The sequence below is a fragment of the Fulmarus glacialis genome, unplaced genomic scaffold (genome assembly GCF_000690835.1).
Source record: "Fulmarus glacialis isolate BGI_N327 unplaced genomic scaffold, ASM69083v1 scaffold46342, whole genome shotgun sequence".
Lineage (NCBI taxonomy): Eukaryota > Metazoa > Chordata > Aves > Procellariiformes > Procellariidae > Fulmarus > Fulmarus glacialis.
The window spans coordinates 4,408-24,029 of record NW_009199396.1 but is presented as its reverse complement, the minus strand read 5'-3'; the positions used below and the strand labels follow the sequence as shown (position 1 = coordinate 24,029).

At 37.0% G+C, this 19,622-nt stretch overlaps 1 protein-coding gene across 1 annotated transcript in view; it reads right to left on the bottom strand.

Moving 5' to 3' along the window:
- Positions 1 to 1,154: 1,154 nt before the first annotated feature.
- The window catches only part of CDC40 (cell division cycle 40), a gene marked incomplete at its 5' end in the record, with an annotated part of 19,356 nt that continues 888 nt past the window's right edge, over positions 1,155 to 19,622 (bottom strand). Inside the window, 11 exons of the mRNA XM_009573233.1 lie at positions 1,155 to 1,626; positions 2,547 to 2,691; positions 4,936 to 5,012; positions 10,188 to 10,321; positions 10,405 to 10,520; positions 11,823 to 11,924; positions 13,326 to 13,371; positions 14,037 to 14,111; positions 15,700 to 15,839; positions 17,530 to 17,626; positions 18,254 to 18,393. Coding sequence (XP_009571528.1) covers positions 1,449 to 1,626; positions 2,547 to 2,691; positions 4,936 to 5,012; positions 10,188 to 10,321; positions 10,405 to 10,520; positions 11,823 to 11,924; positions 13,326 to 13,371; positions 14,037 to 14,111; positions 15,700 to 15,839; positions 17,530 to 17,626; positions 18,254 to 18,393 — 1,250 coding nt within the window. The remainder of the gene's footprint in view (positions 1,627 to 2,546; positions 2,692 to 4,935; positions 5,013 to 10,187; positions 10,322 to 10,404; positions 10,521 to 11,822; positions 11,925 to 13,325; positions 13,372 to 14,036; positions 14,112 to 15,699; positions 15,840 to 17,529; positions 17,627 to 18,253; positions 18,394 to 19,622) is intronic.

Below are 19,622 nucleotides of genomic sequence, written 5' to 3'. Positions count from 1 at the left end.
AGCTTTAGAGAGTTGGTCTAAAAATACGTAAGCTCCATGTTCACTCACCAGGGCCTAACTTTACCAAGTAGTCTTTGAAAGAACAGAATTATCTTGTTAATAATCAAAAACCACAAAACCAAAAAAAATCCCATAAAACAACCAACCCATTTCCTTCAGTCTACACAATTTGAGCTTCTTTACATCTTATCTACGGAAGTGCCTTCTCTTCTATCCTGCTGTCAATTAAGGCAATTACTCCTTTGCTATTGTTTATAATTGATGAGCAGTGATTGGATTTATAGTAAACAATACAGTGTAATTCAAAACTGTAATTAAAGACTGATCAATGGGATAAATTCATTACACTTTTTTTCTCCATTATGTGCTCAAAAAGAGAGTGGATAAGGAGTTGAAAGGATTTTTTTTCTCTTGCTTCCAGCTTGCATTGGTTTTGTATGAACAGTGCAAAAAATGAGTTTATCTGAACGCTGCTACAACTGCAAATTAAAATACCAAATGGTAAAAAATATTTATATGGACACTGCTAGACAGAAGAATTGAATGAAGATAAGCAGCCTTTTTATAAAAAGATTTATTAAAAATAAGTTCTTTAAAGAGAAAAAGTGTGACATGTATATACATTAAATTGTCAAAAGCTTTATGGGGCTTATAATACAATGTATTCCAAACTGAACAAGAGACATTCACCTTTTTTTTTTTTTAATATGTCATGCTTATTGGAACTTAACAGCATATGGGAAGAAAAAAAAACAACACTTAACACACAACCATTACAAGCAAAATCCTGAAATTGAGGAGTACTTGCAAAGACGAAACTCAGCGATCAGCATGATGCTATTGTTAAATAAAGACAGAAACCAAGAGTTTATGAATACAGTCTTCAGTTGATACAGTTTATCTGACTACTGCTACCTTCTGATTAGTTCTTTATTTCTACTGTGAATCAACAGATCTTAGCAAGTGGCTTTGTGTTCTATAAAGGTAGAAGTATTTTGGGGACAACAAAATACCACCCAAAACCAGGTAAACAAATGTATCTTTTCCAGCTCTATTGCAGTAAACATCAAAGATTTCTTCTTAGGAAGAGAGTTACACAATTGCTGGTTTTCTCCTTTAACTCCCCACATCTCTGACAGCCAGAACCACAAAAATAGTTTTTCTTAAAATTATTTCATTTTACAAGAGTGTTTTGCACAACCAGTGACATGACAAACTAACACTTGATTCTGCATGCTTCACATGACCTCGGCTTCTCATACTCAGAGGTAATATTTAGAACTATATCCTTTCAGTTGTGTCTTCTGAAGATTTCCCATTTTTTAGTGCATATATACAGCTAGCTGAGAACTGCAGCATTACAAATGTCTACCCATCCTTACAGCAGAATTCACTCTAATCTCAGATGTATGCAGGACTTACATCTTTAGACCTTCGTAGCATCCTTTTTAGTCCCATAGTTTAATAAGACCATCCCAGCCGCATGTAATGACTTTAGATGTTTCGTGTGGATGCCACACTGCACCGATACAGACTTTATCATGTGCTTTTAATCTGCTGTAGAGTTTTGTTGTCTTCCAGTCCCAGATGTTAAGTTTTCCATCTGCATCTCCAGATATCACATAGCTATATTAACAGGATTAAAATAAAAGCTGTATCATGTGTGAAGACCGCTTGTATTACAATGCTTTTACATTGAGCAATAGAAAAGAGCTTCACCCAGTGAGTTTCCTGTCTGACAGTCTGCAAACATACCTACCAAAGAATTAGCATTCATGCTGTGCTCTGAAGCGCACAAGTCCTGCAGAAGGTGATTCATCAACTGCGAGGTAAATGTGCCAAGCAACGCGATTATACCATACACTGTGTTACTGGAACTAAAGAGAATACATCAGCAAAAGAGAAAGTGCCAGAGGTTTCTCTAAAATTTATAGACACTTCTCTCCACTTTTTCCTCCAGTTTTGCTGAGGTTATTCTCCAGTTTTTATAGTAATGAATATCTTATGTACATACAGTGGTAAATGTATGGGCATATTACTAAGCAAATAGGATAAAAAAGATGGTTCTCTGAACAATAAATGAGGATACCCACAGCAGACCTGCAAATTGGGAAAACTGTGCAAGTCTGAATCCCAGGTACTCTAGACAAGTGCATACTGCGGGAATAGACCCTGTGCTGCAGACCACGCACAAAAAGAGCCGGATGCAAGTCAGAAGTGGAAGCCTCCTGTGCTGCACCAGGGCTAGGGAAAACAAGGGAAATCTCTGGATGGCTTAACAGCAGTGTAAATCATCTTTGCAGAATGGGGAATCTGGACTACATGGACTGTTTTCTAAATGTTGCTCAGAGCAACTGCTGAGTATAACTTAGTCCTATTGAACGACAAGAGCAAACTTTCCATTCTGCTGCTTGGCTAGAGAACTCTCTCTGATGCTGAGTTAATAGGATGGCTGTGCATCAATGAATGTTGCAGAGGATTCAAAAAGAAATTTAGTGTCTGTGCTGGCAAGTTTTAAGATGAAGCTCATTCCCACAAAAACTTACCTCATGTCAGGTGAAAAATCCACTTGACAAGCGTAGCCAGCTACCATGTGACCTTTGAAAATTTTCTTTTTGTTTAATCTGAATCTGTTCTGAGCTCCAAAAATCAGAATTTGGTTATCCATCGACTGGCAAGCCAACCACTTCCCTGTAAATGCAATAAACAAAGATGGTATCAGAGCGCTGCATCTGAAGAAAGAGACTCAACTGGAAAGTTTTAAGAGATTTTTATAACTTTTCTTGCACTATCTTAATCCAGATTTTCATTATGTATCAGGGTTCTAGGTAGCAGCTGATATTGCTTCTGCCTGGTACAACTGCCAAGAAGCAAAACCTTAAGTTTGACAGGATTTGGGACGCCTATTCCTACAAAATGCACTCAGGACTCTAAAAAAGCTCTGGCTGTTATAACAATGTGTTGCACCAACCCCACTGACATACCAATAAGTTTTTAAGCTACTGAGTAAGCTTGCTGGTGCACATAATCAAGTAATCGAGATGTGAAAAAACCCCATCTAGCTGCAATATATTTGATTACTTGTTTTGTGGGTACTCTAAGATGGTCACCTTTTTTCTTTACGGAAAAACAGATCTAAGGTAGACTCAGGAGTTTGAAAATCTTTATAAATTTTTGCAAATATTTAGTATTCTCTGCCCTAATGGAATACAATTTAATAAACATATTTTAGTGAAAGAAAAAAACCCAGGCTTTTCTAATCTGAACTCTATCTCATTTTGCATCTCAGCAGTGCATTAACTCCTGCTTGAGAATCCAATGAAGATGATGTGCTACAGAACACCATAGAACAGAGACTTCTGTCCTGAACTCTGCATATCGTCACTGCCTTTACAGTGTTTTACGCAAACAATGATAACATAAAATGTGTTGACTTGACTAAATCTGACCACACTTCCAGCTACTAGCTTGGAATTTGAGGATTTTCTTCAGCCTCCCAAAGAAACAAATCAAGTGGGTACCCCAAGCATGTTATTCTCCTCTTCTACTTTTTAAAAGGTCTGTTTCCTGCATTGCTTAGGAGAAAGATTTTAATTGATGAGATTCATAAATTAGTGCCCTCAGCAGAAAAGTTCCATATCTGTAAAATTTTCAATTTACTTTTCTTTAAAGGACTCATTTAACTCCAAAATGATGCATGATGTGTCTGGCACAATCTGTAGCATAACTATTCTGAAAGAACTTGTTTTGTGCAATATTGGACTACTGTAGGTCAAGATAATGTTAGTTAACGTGACAGGTGATGTCTTGAGCTGAAAGATGACTACTTCATCCCTAACATCATTTACTGTCTCATCTCAGAAATCAAATACTCAAATGCTGGCCAGCCAGAACTGGAAAAAGAATGAGAAATCCAGTATTTCAATGTGGAAGAATGACATGAACTGAAGAACTGGATCAGAATACAGCAAGTTGTGCAATTTCAGAAACAGGGGTTGAAATAGGCCAGCTTGGGAAGCTAACATTTTTAAACGCAGCTCTTCTCTTTCTCCAGAATCTTCCTTTTTATATTAGAAACCCACTTCTATTGTTAAGAATAAAATATTTACACTGCAAAGCAAAGACAATTTGATGCTGATAGCTGGCTGAAAACGTTAGCTGTGTAATAAGTTGATCAGCCACTACTCAGTATAATGGGACTCAGCATAATTTACAGCATAACTGTAAATCTGGCAATGCTTTAATAATTTTGACACTAAAGCTATTTAATTTTGGCTACAACAGATAACAGAGATTTTGTCCTGTTAGAAGGATTTTCACTGATTACTGGAGGCACTAAACCTTTATCCTCCTTCTGTTTGATTCTAACTGAAGAACATGAACACCAGGAAACATTAACACTGAGATAATCTGGGATTTCTCTTATGCAAGTGTTATTTGGGCTATATTCAGAACAGAAAGGAACACCATTAACAGGATCATGTACAACACCAGTTTCTGCTTTAACAGTGGCACCACAAGGACTGCTGAACTTGCTTAGTACTTTGCAGCCATTGTCAGTTCCCACCATTGTTTCTCTTAATATTTTAAATGCAACCAAGAGCACATCCTAGCTCTATGAAAAGAAAGAATCCTTTTGTCCTGTCTGGATGAAGGTCTAAATTTAAATTGATACAGTTATCCTGATGCAACCCCTCATTTTGACATACTTGGTCTTCTTAAGACTTTTAAATCAAAACCAGATCCTGTCCAATCTTGGAATAAAAGCACATACTGATTTGGGGGAGGTAATGTGGGGTGGCAGGGGGATGTAAAATGGCAACATTATAATCAGTAAGATATGCTTACTGTAAGTATCATTATCTCTCAGAGAGATAATCAGTAGGATGCGCCTAGGTAAACTAGGCTTAAGAAGGCAGTAAAGTGTTAACCTACCATTTGGAGACAAAGTCACGGCTGGCATCGAATGCATACTTGGCTCAGCTATGTACTTGAAGTCTACAGGAATGTCCCTGCAAAAGGAAGAAGTATGTGTTTGATGAAGACATGGAGATTTTCCAGAGGGCTGCCTCCAGTCAGCTGATTTTCTCAGCCACTGAACCACGGAGAGCGTATGGTGGTGTCCAAAGGAAAAATGTGCAAAAGCTCAAAAATATGATGAATGCCCATCTAGAGAGCTCCAGCTATGGAGCCACCTACAGGATAACATCTGGTAGAGTGAATTTACCCCAATCAAATGAACCAGAGTCTAAAGCAGAATCATAATTCCAATTGTTAAGTGTAAAACCGTAACACAAAGATACTCTATTGCCTCCATTTAACTGCAGCTCTTACAAAATTCTTATACAGGTAGCAAGAATAGACTGATACATGCACGTGTCTTATTGGCATGTCTTACTGACTTGAGTTTTAACTAGAATATTTCTGCCTTTTCTTTTCTTCCTTTTTTTTTTTTTTTAAAGGAAAATAAAACAGGAGTGTCTTTCTCTTGTCTCTCTGACAATGCCCTTTTCGTCCTGATCTCCCCAAATGGGATGCCAACCAATTCCAAATGTTCACAGCTGAACTGAACTGTGAACTCCTTGGTCTTGATTCCATACAGGACTGTGCCAGTGTATGTTAAGAACATACACTGTCCTGTACAAAAGCATGTGGACCTAGGGAAAAAACAAGTACAGTCTAATCCTTACTCTGCAGAACTGTCATTTGGTTTTGACTATATAAATTGAATTACTAACGGGCTGTGCATATTCACAGTATTCCTCATACCCTACATTAGAAGACTGCTAAAAAGGGAAGGCACGCACGTGTCTTTCTCATTAAGCAAAAGAAATCTCCAGCAGAAAATAGATTTGATTAACGTATTCAGCACAAAACACATGCAAAATGTTCTGTAGCAACATTAATTAATACAAAGGGGATGGTTATGACTTCATTGTCTAATTCACACAGTAGAAGAGCTGCTGGGACACTACTGGAGCAGAGAGCGTGGGTGGCTGCCTTGTACTTGCTGACCGAGCCTTGCTGGATGGCAATACGGTCGACATTAGCAAGGTAATTACAATTCTGTTTTATTGTGGAGTAAGTTATTTCCCGTCATCTAGTGTTAAGTAAAGTGCATATGGGCAGCAGGGTGAGAAGCTGCTCTGTTGTCAGGAAGCAACACATGTTCCTGTGAGTTAAATGTTAAAATCATTCACCCCTCTGCGTAAGAAGGGCAACCCACTTAATACACTCTGTGGATAAGAGCACACGCAGGGATAACTGGCTTCCAAACAGGCAGACCTAAGACTACTGTTGGACAGTAAATCTGTAAAGGACCAGAGAGTCCACATAATCTCTGAGGCTGACCAACATGACAGCACAGGAAGTGCAGCCCCCCATGCCCCAAAAAGCAATACCCAAAGAGCTTCAAACCCCACCTGCAACAGGACACAAGGTCATTGCTGCAGTAAAGCCAGATCCTGATCAACTCCCAACATCCACACTTCCTCAGCACTTCCTCAGCCCACATGTCATCTGGAGTCCTCAATGCCAGGTAAAAGCAATCCCATTGGAAGCCCCATTAAAAAAAAGTCTCATCAAGAAGATGCGTCTCCAGTGCTGAATCGTACTGCAGTGAGAAATTTAAATGCAGCACAGGTTGTCCTGCCTTCTCTCCCTTTACAAATGAAGGCAGGCTTATCTACTGGAATTTATTCAAGACAGCTCTGCTTTATGTTGAAACCTACCAGACACACTTAGGACAGCTGCAGGATATGGTGCATTAAGCTATTAGGCAGAATAAAGAGATACATTTATGTTTCACATTTCCTGCCAGTCAAATTGCTAAATAAGTAATATCAGCCTGCTCCCTTAAAAAAAAAAAAAAAAAATCTTTAAAAAAAATTACCAAGAAAGATGCTGTCATGGTTGCCTGACTTCAAAACACATGTGATATATTGTTTGTTCAAATTTTTAAATCTAAAGATCTTCAAGTCCTTTCCCCACTTCATAGCATTTCAAAGGCTGAAGAGTTTTAAATATCAAAAGTACTATCTGCTAGCCAAGATTTAGAAACGTGATATTCTGGGGTTTAATACAACTTCTTCCCCAGGCAAGGGAGAGAAAAATCTTTTTAAAGAAAGAAGAAAAAATAAAACCAAACCCCAAACCCAACCCAATCCAATTGTGGGATCTGCACATCATGAAGAGATCTCTAAGGAGACTACCATATCTCTACCAGGAACGATGGAGAGAAAAGGCCTGCTGAGGGGTTATAGCTTTACAGAGATGACAAGCCTCCTAAGCCTGCCAGGATAGTAACTAAGCTGCCAATGTACAGTTCTTGGTTTGCCAGCTGACTTGAAGGTAAAAGGAAATAAAAACATCCAAGGTCAATTGCCCAAATCATTTAACTGTTTATCCAAGTAGCTCAGACACATATGAAGCAGACAAAGACAAAATAACATTTTGCATTTCTAGAAGAAAGAAGACGGAATATGATACCCATGTCAACTTCAATATCACTGCTGTAACGATACAATCACATGAAATGCAAAAGCAGACAAATTTTAAAGTACTCCCATTAAGACTCCTAAAGAAACCATTTAATCTGCAAGAGTCTGGCCTATACTTGCAGTCTGAACTTTCAGCAACCAACCAACCGCAATTCAGTGTACACTGACATCTATGCATGGGATGGACTCCTGGGGAAAGGAGATTTAAATTCTCAGGGGAGAAGTTCCTCACTGTGATGAAGTCTGACATGGCATCCCATTACCAGCTCTGGCCAAGTCAAAGTGTTTACAAAACATGCTGCAAAATTCCTCTAGACAATGGAAACTAAGCAATTAGACCAGCTTTAATTACTGGCTTTTAAGGCCATGCTGAGGTCATAATTACTTCTGCTTTGTTCCTGTAGGATACTGAAGAAATATTGTGCCGAAGAACGTATGAAGAAACATGCCAAAAGGTGCAGTAACCAAATCACCCCAAGTTGCAAATAATTTTCCTTATGAACTTAGGAAAAAAGGATTTGAGGTGCAGCACGAAATAATTTGCCATGGAAGTTTTCAAGCTCCAAAAGCTTCTGTACTGAATACATTAACTTAGTTTTAATGCATTGTAAAAATCTGGATCTTGAAATTATAGAAATATGCCTACAGACCAATTAACATGTATCATGGCAAGTTGTGGAAAAAGGTTTTCAAGTCGTGCCTAGGAAGACAGCATTACATTTGCTTTTTATAAAACCAAAAAAAATCCCCAATGACTGTATTACAGAATATTGCCTACAGTTGAGTTCCCTATTATCTGAACAAGGGAGCTCTTTCTTCAGCATACAGCAAGCTCAGTACATATTTTTTTCTTCAGAAGGAAAAAACTTCTGCTACTGGAACAATCAGGTTGCGATGTTCCCATGCCAGAACCTTTTTGCCTTTCCTACTCTTCCCCACAAAGTGACTAAATCCACCCACTTCGCTATTTATTTCAGCCATCAACACAAAGCTCACAAAACAAGGGCAATCCAATCTCAAGGAAATAACAGATTTGTGCAAGTGAGATCCTCCTCCCACTCGCCAGAGAGGAGACACTCCTTAGCAGATATGATATTGTGAAGATTTTTCTTTAAGGAGCTCAGTAAATACATGGGTCTAATTATGAAATACTGAACAGAGGCTCTCTTGGAGTGACATATGGTGACAGCATTACATGTCTAGTCTAAGCCTGGGTTCCCAGACTTTGGTCATTACCACCGCTGCTATTGGCAATGATAGCAGGCGATCACAGACATGCTGAGGGTTTTGCTGGCTGCTTGGGTAACATTCAAATACCACAGATTGCAGTCTCTTGTCTAGGTTTTTTTAAAAAGAAAAAAGCCAGGAAGGAACTGATTAGTCACAGAGCTGTTGAACTAGTGTCCATATTGTGCAACAGCTTTGCATGTGTGAACGGCAAAATGAAATGGATACCTAAAGATACAGGAGTGATTATTTCAAAAAGAAATTTGAAATCCTAGAGAAATCTTAAGAGTCCTAAGCTGAAAATCTTAGTACCTAGAACCTTGTGGAAAACATTTCAGATAGGAGAGATTTGGTTTCTCCCCAGATATGTTAAAAATTGGAAGCCATTTAAAATTACGTTTTTTTTACGAGTTTTTCTTAGATAGACTTTCACTTTTCTGTCACCTATTGTATTCATACTGTGGGTATCAATGATTGCCAAAGAACCCAGACTATCAGAAAACCAGAAATTAAGGTATACTAAACTAGCTATTTCATACATGAGCCAAATATTATATATTATTATGCACATCCAAGTTCAAAGCTTTCAAAACCGACACACATTAATGTAACAGAGCAGACATTTCTTCAAAAGGTTAATTTAAAGGCTAATACACCTTTGCGGAAAGGAGAGAGAACAGAGATCACTAATAGAGTGCAGTGCGGTTCAGGCTGACAGGACTGTTGTATACTTTCTTTGGGGGAGCAGGAAATCTGTGAAGTGTCTCAAGCAGTAAGCCAGGGTGGGTTGGTTAGTATTCAGCAACGTGATAGGAAACAACTGGTTTTAAAGATTAAAATCTTTAGAGAAATGATTCTAAGAGATACAATGTTAAGATAAATTATTAATAATAAATGCTAAAAATAAATACAGCCCAATGCCCATATAAAATCTGCACCAATAAAACAGAAGCTATTTAAGACATTTTACTTTGCATATAGTGATTTAGGTCTTGTAGGCTTTAAAAACAGTTTTCAAATATTGCAGTACAGTAGGACAGTAAGCTAGGGACAGTAATTCACTATTAGACATTAAGAATGTTTTCAAAGACATTGAAAGTATTACAGTAAGATTTTGGAAAGGATGTTTCCTTTTACTGGACAAAAATGTTTAAGAACTATGACCCATACTAGACTGAGTGGCAGTATGCAGGAGCTTGCAGACTATATGCCCAACTTCAACAGTTATCAGAAATTAGCTGAGATTGTTCTGGTTCTACTTTATTGTGAAACATTTTAGCTACTGCATATATAATTACATAAAAATTTGTAAAAATTCAAATTCAGCTCTTCCTCAGCTAGCTAGAACTTAGTACACTCCAGTGTCCTATGTGCTACGTATACTGTTAAAAATAAACTCTCTTCTCAGTTTGCTCATAATATACATAAAATACAAGTTAAACCTCAAATTTTTAAACTTACCATTCCCAGACTCTTAAACTCTTGTCATCAGATGTACTCACAAACCTTCTATTTTCATCCACAAACACAATGGTGTTGACAGCTCCCAAATGCCTATCGTATTCCTGCACAATCTCACCACTTCGAATATCCCACTACAAATAAAAAAATCAGAATAAGACCTTGTTTTTTACTAAATATCATAGTTTTTAGAGGAAGAGATATTAAGTAGACATACCTGCACAATTTTCTTATCTGACATTCCTGCAACAAAGAGATTTTGTTTATCTTCGTCAGGATTGAACTTGACACAATAAGGAACCTTCCTGTTTGTGAATCTTGAAATACATTGCCCTGCAACAGACAAGCCATTGATAGTGCGTCAGGTTGGAAGTTCAATGGGCTGATTAGTTCTTTCCAGATATTGATAAAAAACATTCCTTTACTTTTACTTTACTAACAGCAGGAAATACTTTTTTTAAAGCCCTTGAGAGGATTAGAGGGTAGAATTTACCCTGCTCTTTGATTATACTTTCTTTCGCATGTTCGTATGCATGCACCTGTATAAACACATACACATACGAACTGTTCTGTACCTTTACTACAGCTTTCCAAACAATGTAACTGCTCAGTACCCTGTATATCATCAGGATGTATCAAGGACATCAGGACTGGTCAGGATATCCCAAGCTGACTGTTGACTTTGCATCACCTCCTTAGGATCAGAGGTCTTCTTGACAAGAGACAAACTCAGGCAAGAATTCCTCAATCCTAAACCTAGAAAAGGATAACAGTAATCCAACTGCAAAACAAACCACTGACCTAGCCTCAGCCATAAATACCCTGATTATCGGATGTTATCCATAACTTACAGGAGCCTGTTTTAATCCAAAAGCTCAATACATTTTTTAGGTGTCTAAATAACTGTGCTCAGACTCAAGTCTGGAGAATTTGACTTACACCTTTCTGGCTGTCACCTGTATGAGACTAGTGGCACTGCTAACCAAGAAAGCTAATGTCTTTTCAAACATGGAAACTTCCTGTCTTAGGAACAGACTTAAGTTTAAAACAATATTGACAAAATCTATCCTGTATCTTTTTAGCTTAAAAAACTATTTGGAGCAGAATGTTACAGAGCATCTCCCAGGTAGTTCTGTGAGAGCATTAGACCTACCCTCCACTCCCTATACCAGCAGCTCAATTTCCACCACTGTTTCTTATTTGGAGTGCTCTTCAAGCTCAGGTTAATCGAAAGATCAAATGAAATAATTATTCTAAATTAAGCATATTTAGGTCTAACGTGTGATTTCATTACTTAATTTTATGCCTGTAAATGTAAACATGCAATTAACTGATTTGGTAAAATTTTGTCTTTTTGCTGAAAATTGTTCTAGCATTACAAATAACAATCAAACTTCTCAAATAAAAAGGTATATGAAATACAGGTGTATAGGTAGTGTCAATTGCACCATTACAGATAACAACAGAACATTTACGAAAAAAAGACTATTCATCCTGTAATGAAAGCCTAAACACTGAACTACAAGATGATATTAAGGATAATTGGAAACAACCTGACTGACTGATAATATATCTTGATATTTACTATTAATTAAATATAGTGCCAAATAACAACATCTACAAATACAAGCCTACCTGTTTCAGTGTCCCAGAGCTTAAGATAGCGGTCATATGCAGCACTAAGAAAGCGAGTGCCAGCATTATTAAAACAGATGTCTCGAACAGCTTTACTATGTCCTACAAGATAGAAAAAATGCGATGACAAACTTTTATCCATTCATGCTTAAAATTAATGTTTTTTTTTTTTAAAACATTATTCAAGTTAAATGCTCCAGTCTTTAACAATGCAAAGAGAACAAGGAAATCGCTTATTGAAGTCCTTCATGAGCACTAGCAAAGAATGATTCAAGTGAGAAAGAAAAAGTAACTTCTAAAGAACGATGAGAATAAATCCCCCAAATCCCCACACCTCTAAAGCACTGGAGATAGAAACAATAGCATAGCACAGAAACAACCACTGCGCATCATTCAAAAATTGATGTACAAGCAGAACTTTAAGTACTGTTGGCTTCAAAGATTGTTCTGGTCACAGTTAAGAGCTGCAAGAGAAGTTTAAAACGCTGTAACAAATGTCAACACCTAATGAAAAAGAGGAGAGACAAACACTACAGGAGATACATTTAAAGGAGAAACATTTAAAATTAGAAAACAGGTACAAAATATGGGAAGTATTAGATCAGAAAATTAAGAATGCTTTCACCTGGTGTTAACTTTGCTGCCCCCCAACCCCAATACTTTCATCTGACCACTGCATCAGACTAGTAGGAGATCTCTTTAGTTAAAATACTGGCACAGTAATTTAAATATAGCAAAACAGCAGGCGAATCTGGTTGATAATAAGGACCTTTTGAGAAAAACAGTTCAACTGTTCAGAAAGAACAGTCTATTGAAGGAGAACCTTTTCTGAGCCATCATCTTCACCACACTGCTGTCATCAGAAATATTAGGTGAAAAAAGACTTCTTTGTTGTTACTCAACATATATTCACTCAGTGTTCTAGAAATGTTCCCATTTCAAAAGGAGAGTCAGCTGCTTTTGTTCTGCATTCAAGGCTGCTAGGAAGTTTGCATTTCTCTCTCTCTCAGCTATCTGCTTTAAAAAGCACCTATTACATGAACAAAGGCGGCACCTGAACCTAAAAAAAAATTCCCATGCTTTTGCACTAGAAACTCAATACAGAAGAGACCACCTATTTAAGGTGGGATCATCAGACGACGAGATGCCCTCACTGCGTAAATACAGAGGGCTGCTGTTCTCAACATGAAGATGGGGCAATTTAACTCACAATTTTGCCTTTGGAAAGGAGACTTGCATGAAGTATTGATGACTGCAGTACACTAATGTTTTGTTTTAAGGGTTGTAAGGTGTTACACATCAACGTTGAATTGCTTGGAATAATGACAAAGGTTTAATAAAAACTTGCACCTTTTTCAATTCTTATTGGCAAGCTTATACTGAATACCATTTGCCTTGGATGCCCACAAGTCCTCCCTATGATAAATTACTAAGCTAACCTAAATCATATCCTTCCATGAAGTTGTTTTAAATATACATCAGCTTAAAAAAAAAGGCTATTACCAATAAATGTGCGTAGACATCTTCGATCACCATATACTTCCCATAGCTTGGAAAAAAAAAAGGGATGGGGAGAAAAAATGTCAATTGTTAAACAATAATGATTAACTGAAATTAAGCGCAAACATGTATGGCAACATCTTTTAAGAAATTAATTACAAATGTATGACATCTACTGATTAATCACAATTATATACCTAGGAATTCACAAGAATGCTCTGTCACCTTATTGTTAGCAAACCCCCCTTAAAAGAACTAAAAACTCCATACTATATTTCAACTTTAAAGCCCTAAGGTTTTGCTAGTTAAAAAAAAAAATTATCATAATATGATGTACGCTGGACTAAAATGAGATTAGTTCAAGACCACAAATGCTTCAGTAAAACACTTCAGCAGAAACCTATTGCTAGTTGTAAAACTAGGCTTCACAGAAAACAGATTATTATAATAACAAAGGCAATAACCTGAGGAACTTGTGACCTTCTAAATGCTATTACTAAATGATTAACACTGTTCTAACACCCACAGTCTTGTGTATTATTTTGATCTTTGTTCCAACGAATGTGTTATTTAAAAATCAAGTGAGAAAAATAAAAGTAACACAGACAAAAGGTATTTGGTAGAAGTACCAAATGTTTAAGTATTCTAAAACGCATTGTCTATATTCAATGATGATATAAAATATATATACATGAAAATAGAAAAATAACTCACCTTAATTTTGCAATCCATAGAGCAAGACAACAGTATATGCCCAGAGAGAGGAAACAATCTAACTGCACTGACACCCTGTAAATAAGGACATAGTTAAACAGTAAGTGGAGCATCTAGATATTTCCTCAGTTCACTTGCCCTCTTTTCTAAGCAAAAAGCTAAAGCTTATCTTCATAAAATATACAGATACTGTATCTTGAAAAGAAACAACCTACTGACATTGCATTTTAAAAACAGCAATGTGTTTTGAACAATTGTTATTGGCAACAAATTGATTCACTTCAACAGCTGTACATATACCCTCCTTCAACACTTACACCATTACTGTGGTAAACACAGCAAAGAAATACAAATTGTGGGTTTGGGCGACCGTTTCTGTATAACAAGCCTTTTCAGGTAGGCCAGGTGAGGAAGTTTTCCACAAAAAAAATTTATGGCCAGCTCCATTTCTTACTTATACTACCAGTGGCTTCTACCCACTGAACTCAGATTCCCTGGGCATAGCATCTTCCCATCTATCTGTATTTCAGGTACTCCTTGCAGAGGAAGTCCAAAGAACCGCCAAGTATTCATGGTTTGATGTCCTTCTTGCCATTTCATGTCTATTACTCTGTTCATATTCCATCCAGTTCCTCCCACCCCTGGTTGGAGTTGGGTGCTTTATCCTCCCTATTATTGTCTACTTATATCCCCCAGCTTTTCTAGATTTGTCAGCACATCTTTCTTTTGCTTCTCTCATCGATATCATTATTCATCTCTTGTTTGAAGAAAAAAGCTATTTTGTGCATCAGTCTGTTCCAATAGATAATAGGCAGAGGAGTAACTAGAACTTTGGGGAGGAGATGTTATTCTTGAAAGCACTGATAGTTGCATCTACAAGCTCTTCGATGCAGCAATCATTGAAGAAGAGTTCAGAGCTATGACTCCACTCAAAAAGGGTAAAAGCTATAAGCGTTTCTGTGTCCTCCTTTCTCCCATCTTTCAGATATCATTAAAGTGCTGTCCATTGCAGCACAGCATATTCCTTCAAGCAATACTGAAAATTAGAGACAAAAGAAGCAGCAAATTGAGTATAGGCTTTACAAATCTGAGCAGTGAAACACTTTTTTAATACCAAAATTATGCATATAGTTACAGGCTCTGGCACAAGAAGAAACTGTAAATGTTAAGTAGCATCATCAAAGAAAACTCTTAACAAAACAGACCTCTCAAAGGTAATAGCTGTATTTGGGAATCCCATAGTGCTGATGCATCATAATCACAAAACCTATGTAACTTTTTGTAAGTTTGATATGAAATAGCCCTTAAGTACTTTTACTATTAAAAAAAACATTTTCAGGGATCTCTAGAATTAGCCTTACTCTTATTCACGGGGTAGTTTAGGAAATAACTCCAAATCCCACAGAATTCACTGAATAATATTTGTCCCTTTAAAGGAGGTCAGGAAGTCACTATGGTCACGAAAAAGTATATGCAGGTAAACAACTGCATTTGAGCAGGCAAACACCTTGTGTGAGCACGTAATGCAACTAATTACATGCATAATGTGGTAAAGACAAAAATACTCCTATAAAACTGAAGTATCAGCAGAAGGAAGTTATCAGCTTCAGACACAAAGTGAAGTGGGTTTTTATGATGCACGCTCACAAACACGACTTCCTACCTTTGTATGTCCAGACCACACATGGATTTGTTTCTTTGGAAGATAGCACTTCTCAGGTGGCACTGTAGAACGTAGATTAACTCCAACATCTTGAGGGACATGAAGATAAGATCTCCCCTGATAGTCATACATTTCCTTAACTGAAAAGGAAAACAATAGAGTTCTGAGAATCCCAAAGCCTGTATTTTAAGAGGTTGTAATCTTCGAAAGGCTCAACAGCCACACACAATTAAGGTCTTCTCAACACAGCTGCTCTGCTGTGAAGTGGGAGGGGGATGGGTGGGTGGGAGAAAAAAGAAAAATCCACTTCATAGGACACAGATGTGGAATCTTATATGACATCAGTTGAGCTCAAATTAAGTCATTTCAGCAAAGTCTGCTTGGAATCTGATAATCTGAACATTAAGACAATCTCCCCCCTACACACCTTACTCATCATCAAACAGCAAGAGAGTTCCTCTGGCCAACAAGGGTTTGCTTGTACTAACTGTACACAGACTATAATGTGCAACTCTAATGCTGGCATTTGGTTGCAATTCACATTCCAGCCAACTCTGTGCTGTGTCAGTCACATCAACAGAATTACAAACGGGAGAAAAAAAGATCCATTTGGCCAGTGTGAACCAGTATTTGTCAGCAGTAGCCAACAGCTGCTCTTTAACTAGATTTAAAAAGTGATCGGACAGTCAGACATGCAGGGATGCATTGTGCATGGAAACAGATATTTCAGAGTAGACTTGTGTTGGATAGCCGTGATATTAAACTGTGCACTGATTAAATTAATTTCTCAGTTTCTGGGATATTGTTATGGCAGTTTTGGTTGTACAAGTGACCTCCTGCACAGCATCAATGCTTATACATGTCTACAAAATGGCATATTTCTGGAATGTTTCTGTTTGAAAAAATTGAAGTTTATCTTGTAAGGTCTTTCACTGTGAGACTTCAGGTAGAGACCATGAAAGTTGGATACAAAATAATGATTCTATAGAAGGCTCAATGCTAAAATTTCAGATTTGTTATGCTTGCCACTACTCAATAAATATTGTCATCATCTACGACATATAAACAGAATGAAGTACTAATGTCATCAATTCATATCTCATAGCCACTTATTCTTTAATGCATATAAGAAAGGATGCTCCAGCTTGTGCATGTGAGCCTGAGTGTAGAAAGTGGTAAACAAAGAGAGACTTGGTTTACCTAACTATCTGTGCCAAGCAATATAAGGCAGGACTGTTTTGCATGCAGAGTTGAAAGAACAGTTTCCAAAACTCACTTCACTTTACTTACTTAGTTGCCAAACCATTTTCTTTGAAGGTACCACATGCTATAGGCTTCCATAGGGTAATTATTTGATACACAATTATTCATAGTATGACAGCAAGAACATTTACATTAAGAATTGAGGAAGTATAAAGTCCAAGTGATTTTCTAAATTGTATGTAAGCCATAACTCAAAGCACTACCTGCTGATGAAAGTACTGACACATAAAACTGCAGTAATTCTAAAGTTGAAACTAAGCCAAACTCATAATTTTAAAATGTTTGCTCTGTAAAATAGGAAAAGGATATGTGTGTGTAGTACCATTAAAAATAAATAAATAAAACCAGTACCCTGAAAGATGACATTTCCACGCTGCTCTGCACAGTATGAAGCTTTTTTTCCCTGTCCTTTATGCTTACTCATGTGAGCGCTATTATCTCCAATACAGAAACATCAAGATGCCTCCGCAGAACTGCTGAGGCTGTCTGCCATCCTTACTAATTAACACAGCAGGCAAGAAAACACGGTGAGCAAGAAAATGAGAACAAGCAGGAAGATGCCATTACCATGTAATATAGTCTTCTCCTCTCCAGGTTTATCATCTTCTAGTTTTCCTCTCTTCTGCCTCTTAGCTGTTATTTCATCCAACTCTTTCTGTTCTTCCTGGTAAAATAAAACATGATCTTGACTTTTAAAAATTCAGCATTAAGAATCACATAACAAAATCCAGAACTGCACTACCGTTTACTTACTATTAAGAACACATTTATTTGCTAAATGAGATAAGAAATATTTCTAAGCATCAATAAAGAGAGTATCTTTACCAAAACCAGAATAATTTAAAAAGCTATGTACACTGAAAAGAATTAAATACTACCTTTTTATTCATAGACTACAGCTAAGCATCACTGACTGAGTAAGAAGGATGTTTGTCGGTTGGAGAGGGGTTTTTGGGGGGATAATTGTTTTTCTGTTTGTTTTTTTCTTTTTTTTTTTAAACAAGTTTTACTTTCGGTTCTTTTCAAGCTGCTTCTGTTTATAAACATCTTTTAATCAGACTCTACACACTACACACAGATACCATTAATTTTATTTCCAAACAGTCTTGCAAGTAATTGAATGCAGAATATTCAGAACACCTTATTTGGACATATCACCTGAAATGTTTCTATCACCCTAAAGCATAGCATGGATCTTCTGCTTGGAAAAACTACTAGTGCAGCTGGATCTCTGTTAAAACCACTGCAATATACTAACAATTTGTATCTATTGTGTTAAAGTAGTACTTACTTCTGATGGCTTGGCTACTTCTTTTTCATCAACATACTTTGCCCATGGTCCCAGAAAACCATCAATATTAGATGCATCATTCTCCTTGAATTTCTTCCTTTTTTCAATTTTCCTTTGTCCAGTTTCAAACACTGTTAAACCTGAAGAAAGAAACAATGCACTGCCTAGCTGCTAACACAGAATACATCATCACAGGTCGCATCATAGTTAGTTTAAAAGAAAAAAAACCACCACCATCACCACTCCTTCCAATACACATAGCAAACTGGAAAAAGCGTTTGAGCAAAATTGGCTAAGGCATGCTAACTTTTCTAACTATGAACACTGCTAACTATGTACAGTAACAGAAGAACCACTTAAACTGTGTGTCATGGTTTGTTAGAGTATTTAACTATGCATGTACCCATGCATTTTTAACAATAAGTCTGCAGACTGTAAGAATACATCAATTTTAATACTTTAAATAGTGCAGTGTTTGAAAGAGTAGAGTCCTAACAACTGGCTTGTGATCCCCCTCACCTCTCTCGGTTTCTAAAAAAAACCTCCAAAACCAAAATAAGACAAGTCTCCCAAAACCCCAATCACAACTGTGTATTTTAATTCAGTAAAAAGTCATAGAATCATAGAATGATTTGGGTTGGAAGGGACCTTTAAAGGTCATCTAGTTCAACCCCCCTGCAATGAGCAGGGACATCTTCAACTAGATCAGGTTGCTCAGAGCCCCGTCCAGCCTGACCTTGAATGTTTCCAGGGATGGGGCATCTACCACCTCTCTGGGCAACCTGGTCCAGTGTTTCACCACCCCCACTATAAAAAATTTCTTCCTTATACCTAGTCTGAATCTACCCTCTTTTAGTTTAAAACCATTATCCCTTGGCGTATCGCTAGAAGCCCTATGAAAAAGTCTGTTCCCATTAACATGGTCATCTACCTCCAACCACTATCTTGTTCTTTCATATAAATGATAGCTTTTCACAAATGCTGGGCCTCAGAATTCCATTTGCCAAAACCATTAAACAATATAGATATGGAAGGAAAAAAAATTAAAGTTAAAAGATGTTAAAGTAACAACTTAAAAGTTTTTCAAAAGGTTGTATATACAATTATGGGCCATTTTCAATCAATGTTTTCCTGCAGCATCAGTAATACTCATTTAATGCAGAGGAGCCAAAAAGAGCTTTGTATAAGCAAGGGGAAATAGGCAATGTAAAATTTAAAGTAATGATTATATGAAGGAATCGTATATTAATGAAGAGTTTTCTTAAAATAAATTACTAAAATTCCTTTATGATAAGGTTATTTTTTTATTTTTGAAATTATTTAATCTTAGCCATTTCTGCCTAATGTCTGTAGCTACTATACCAAAATA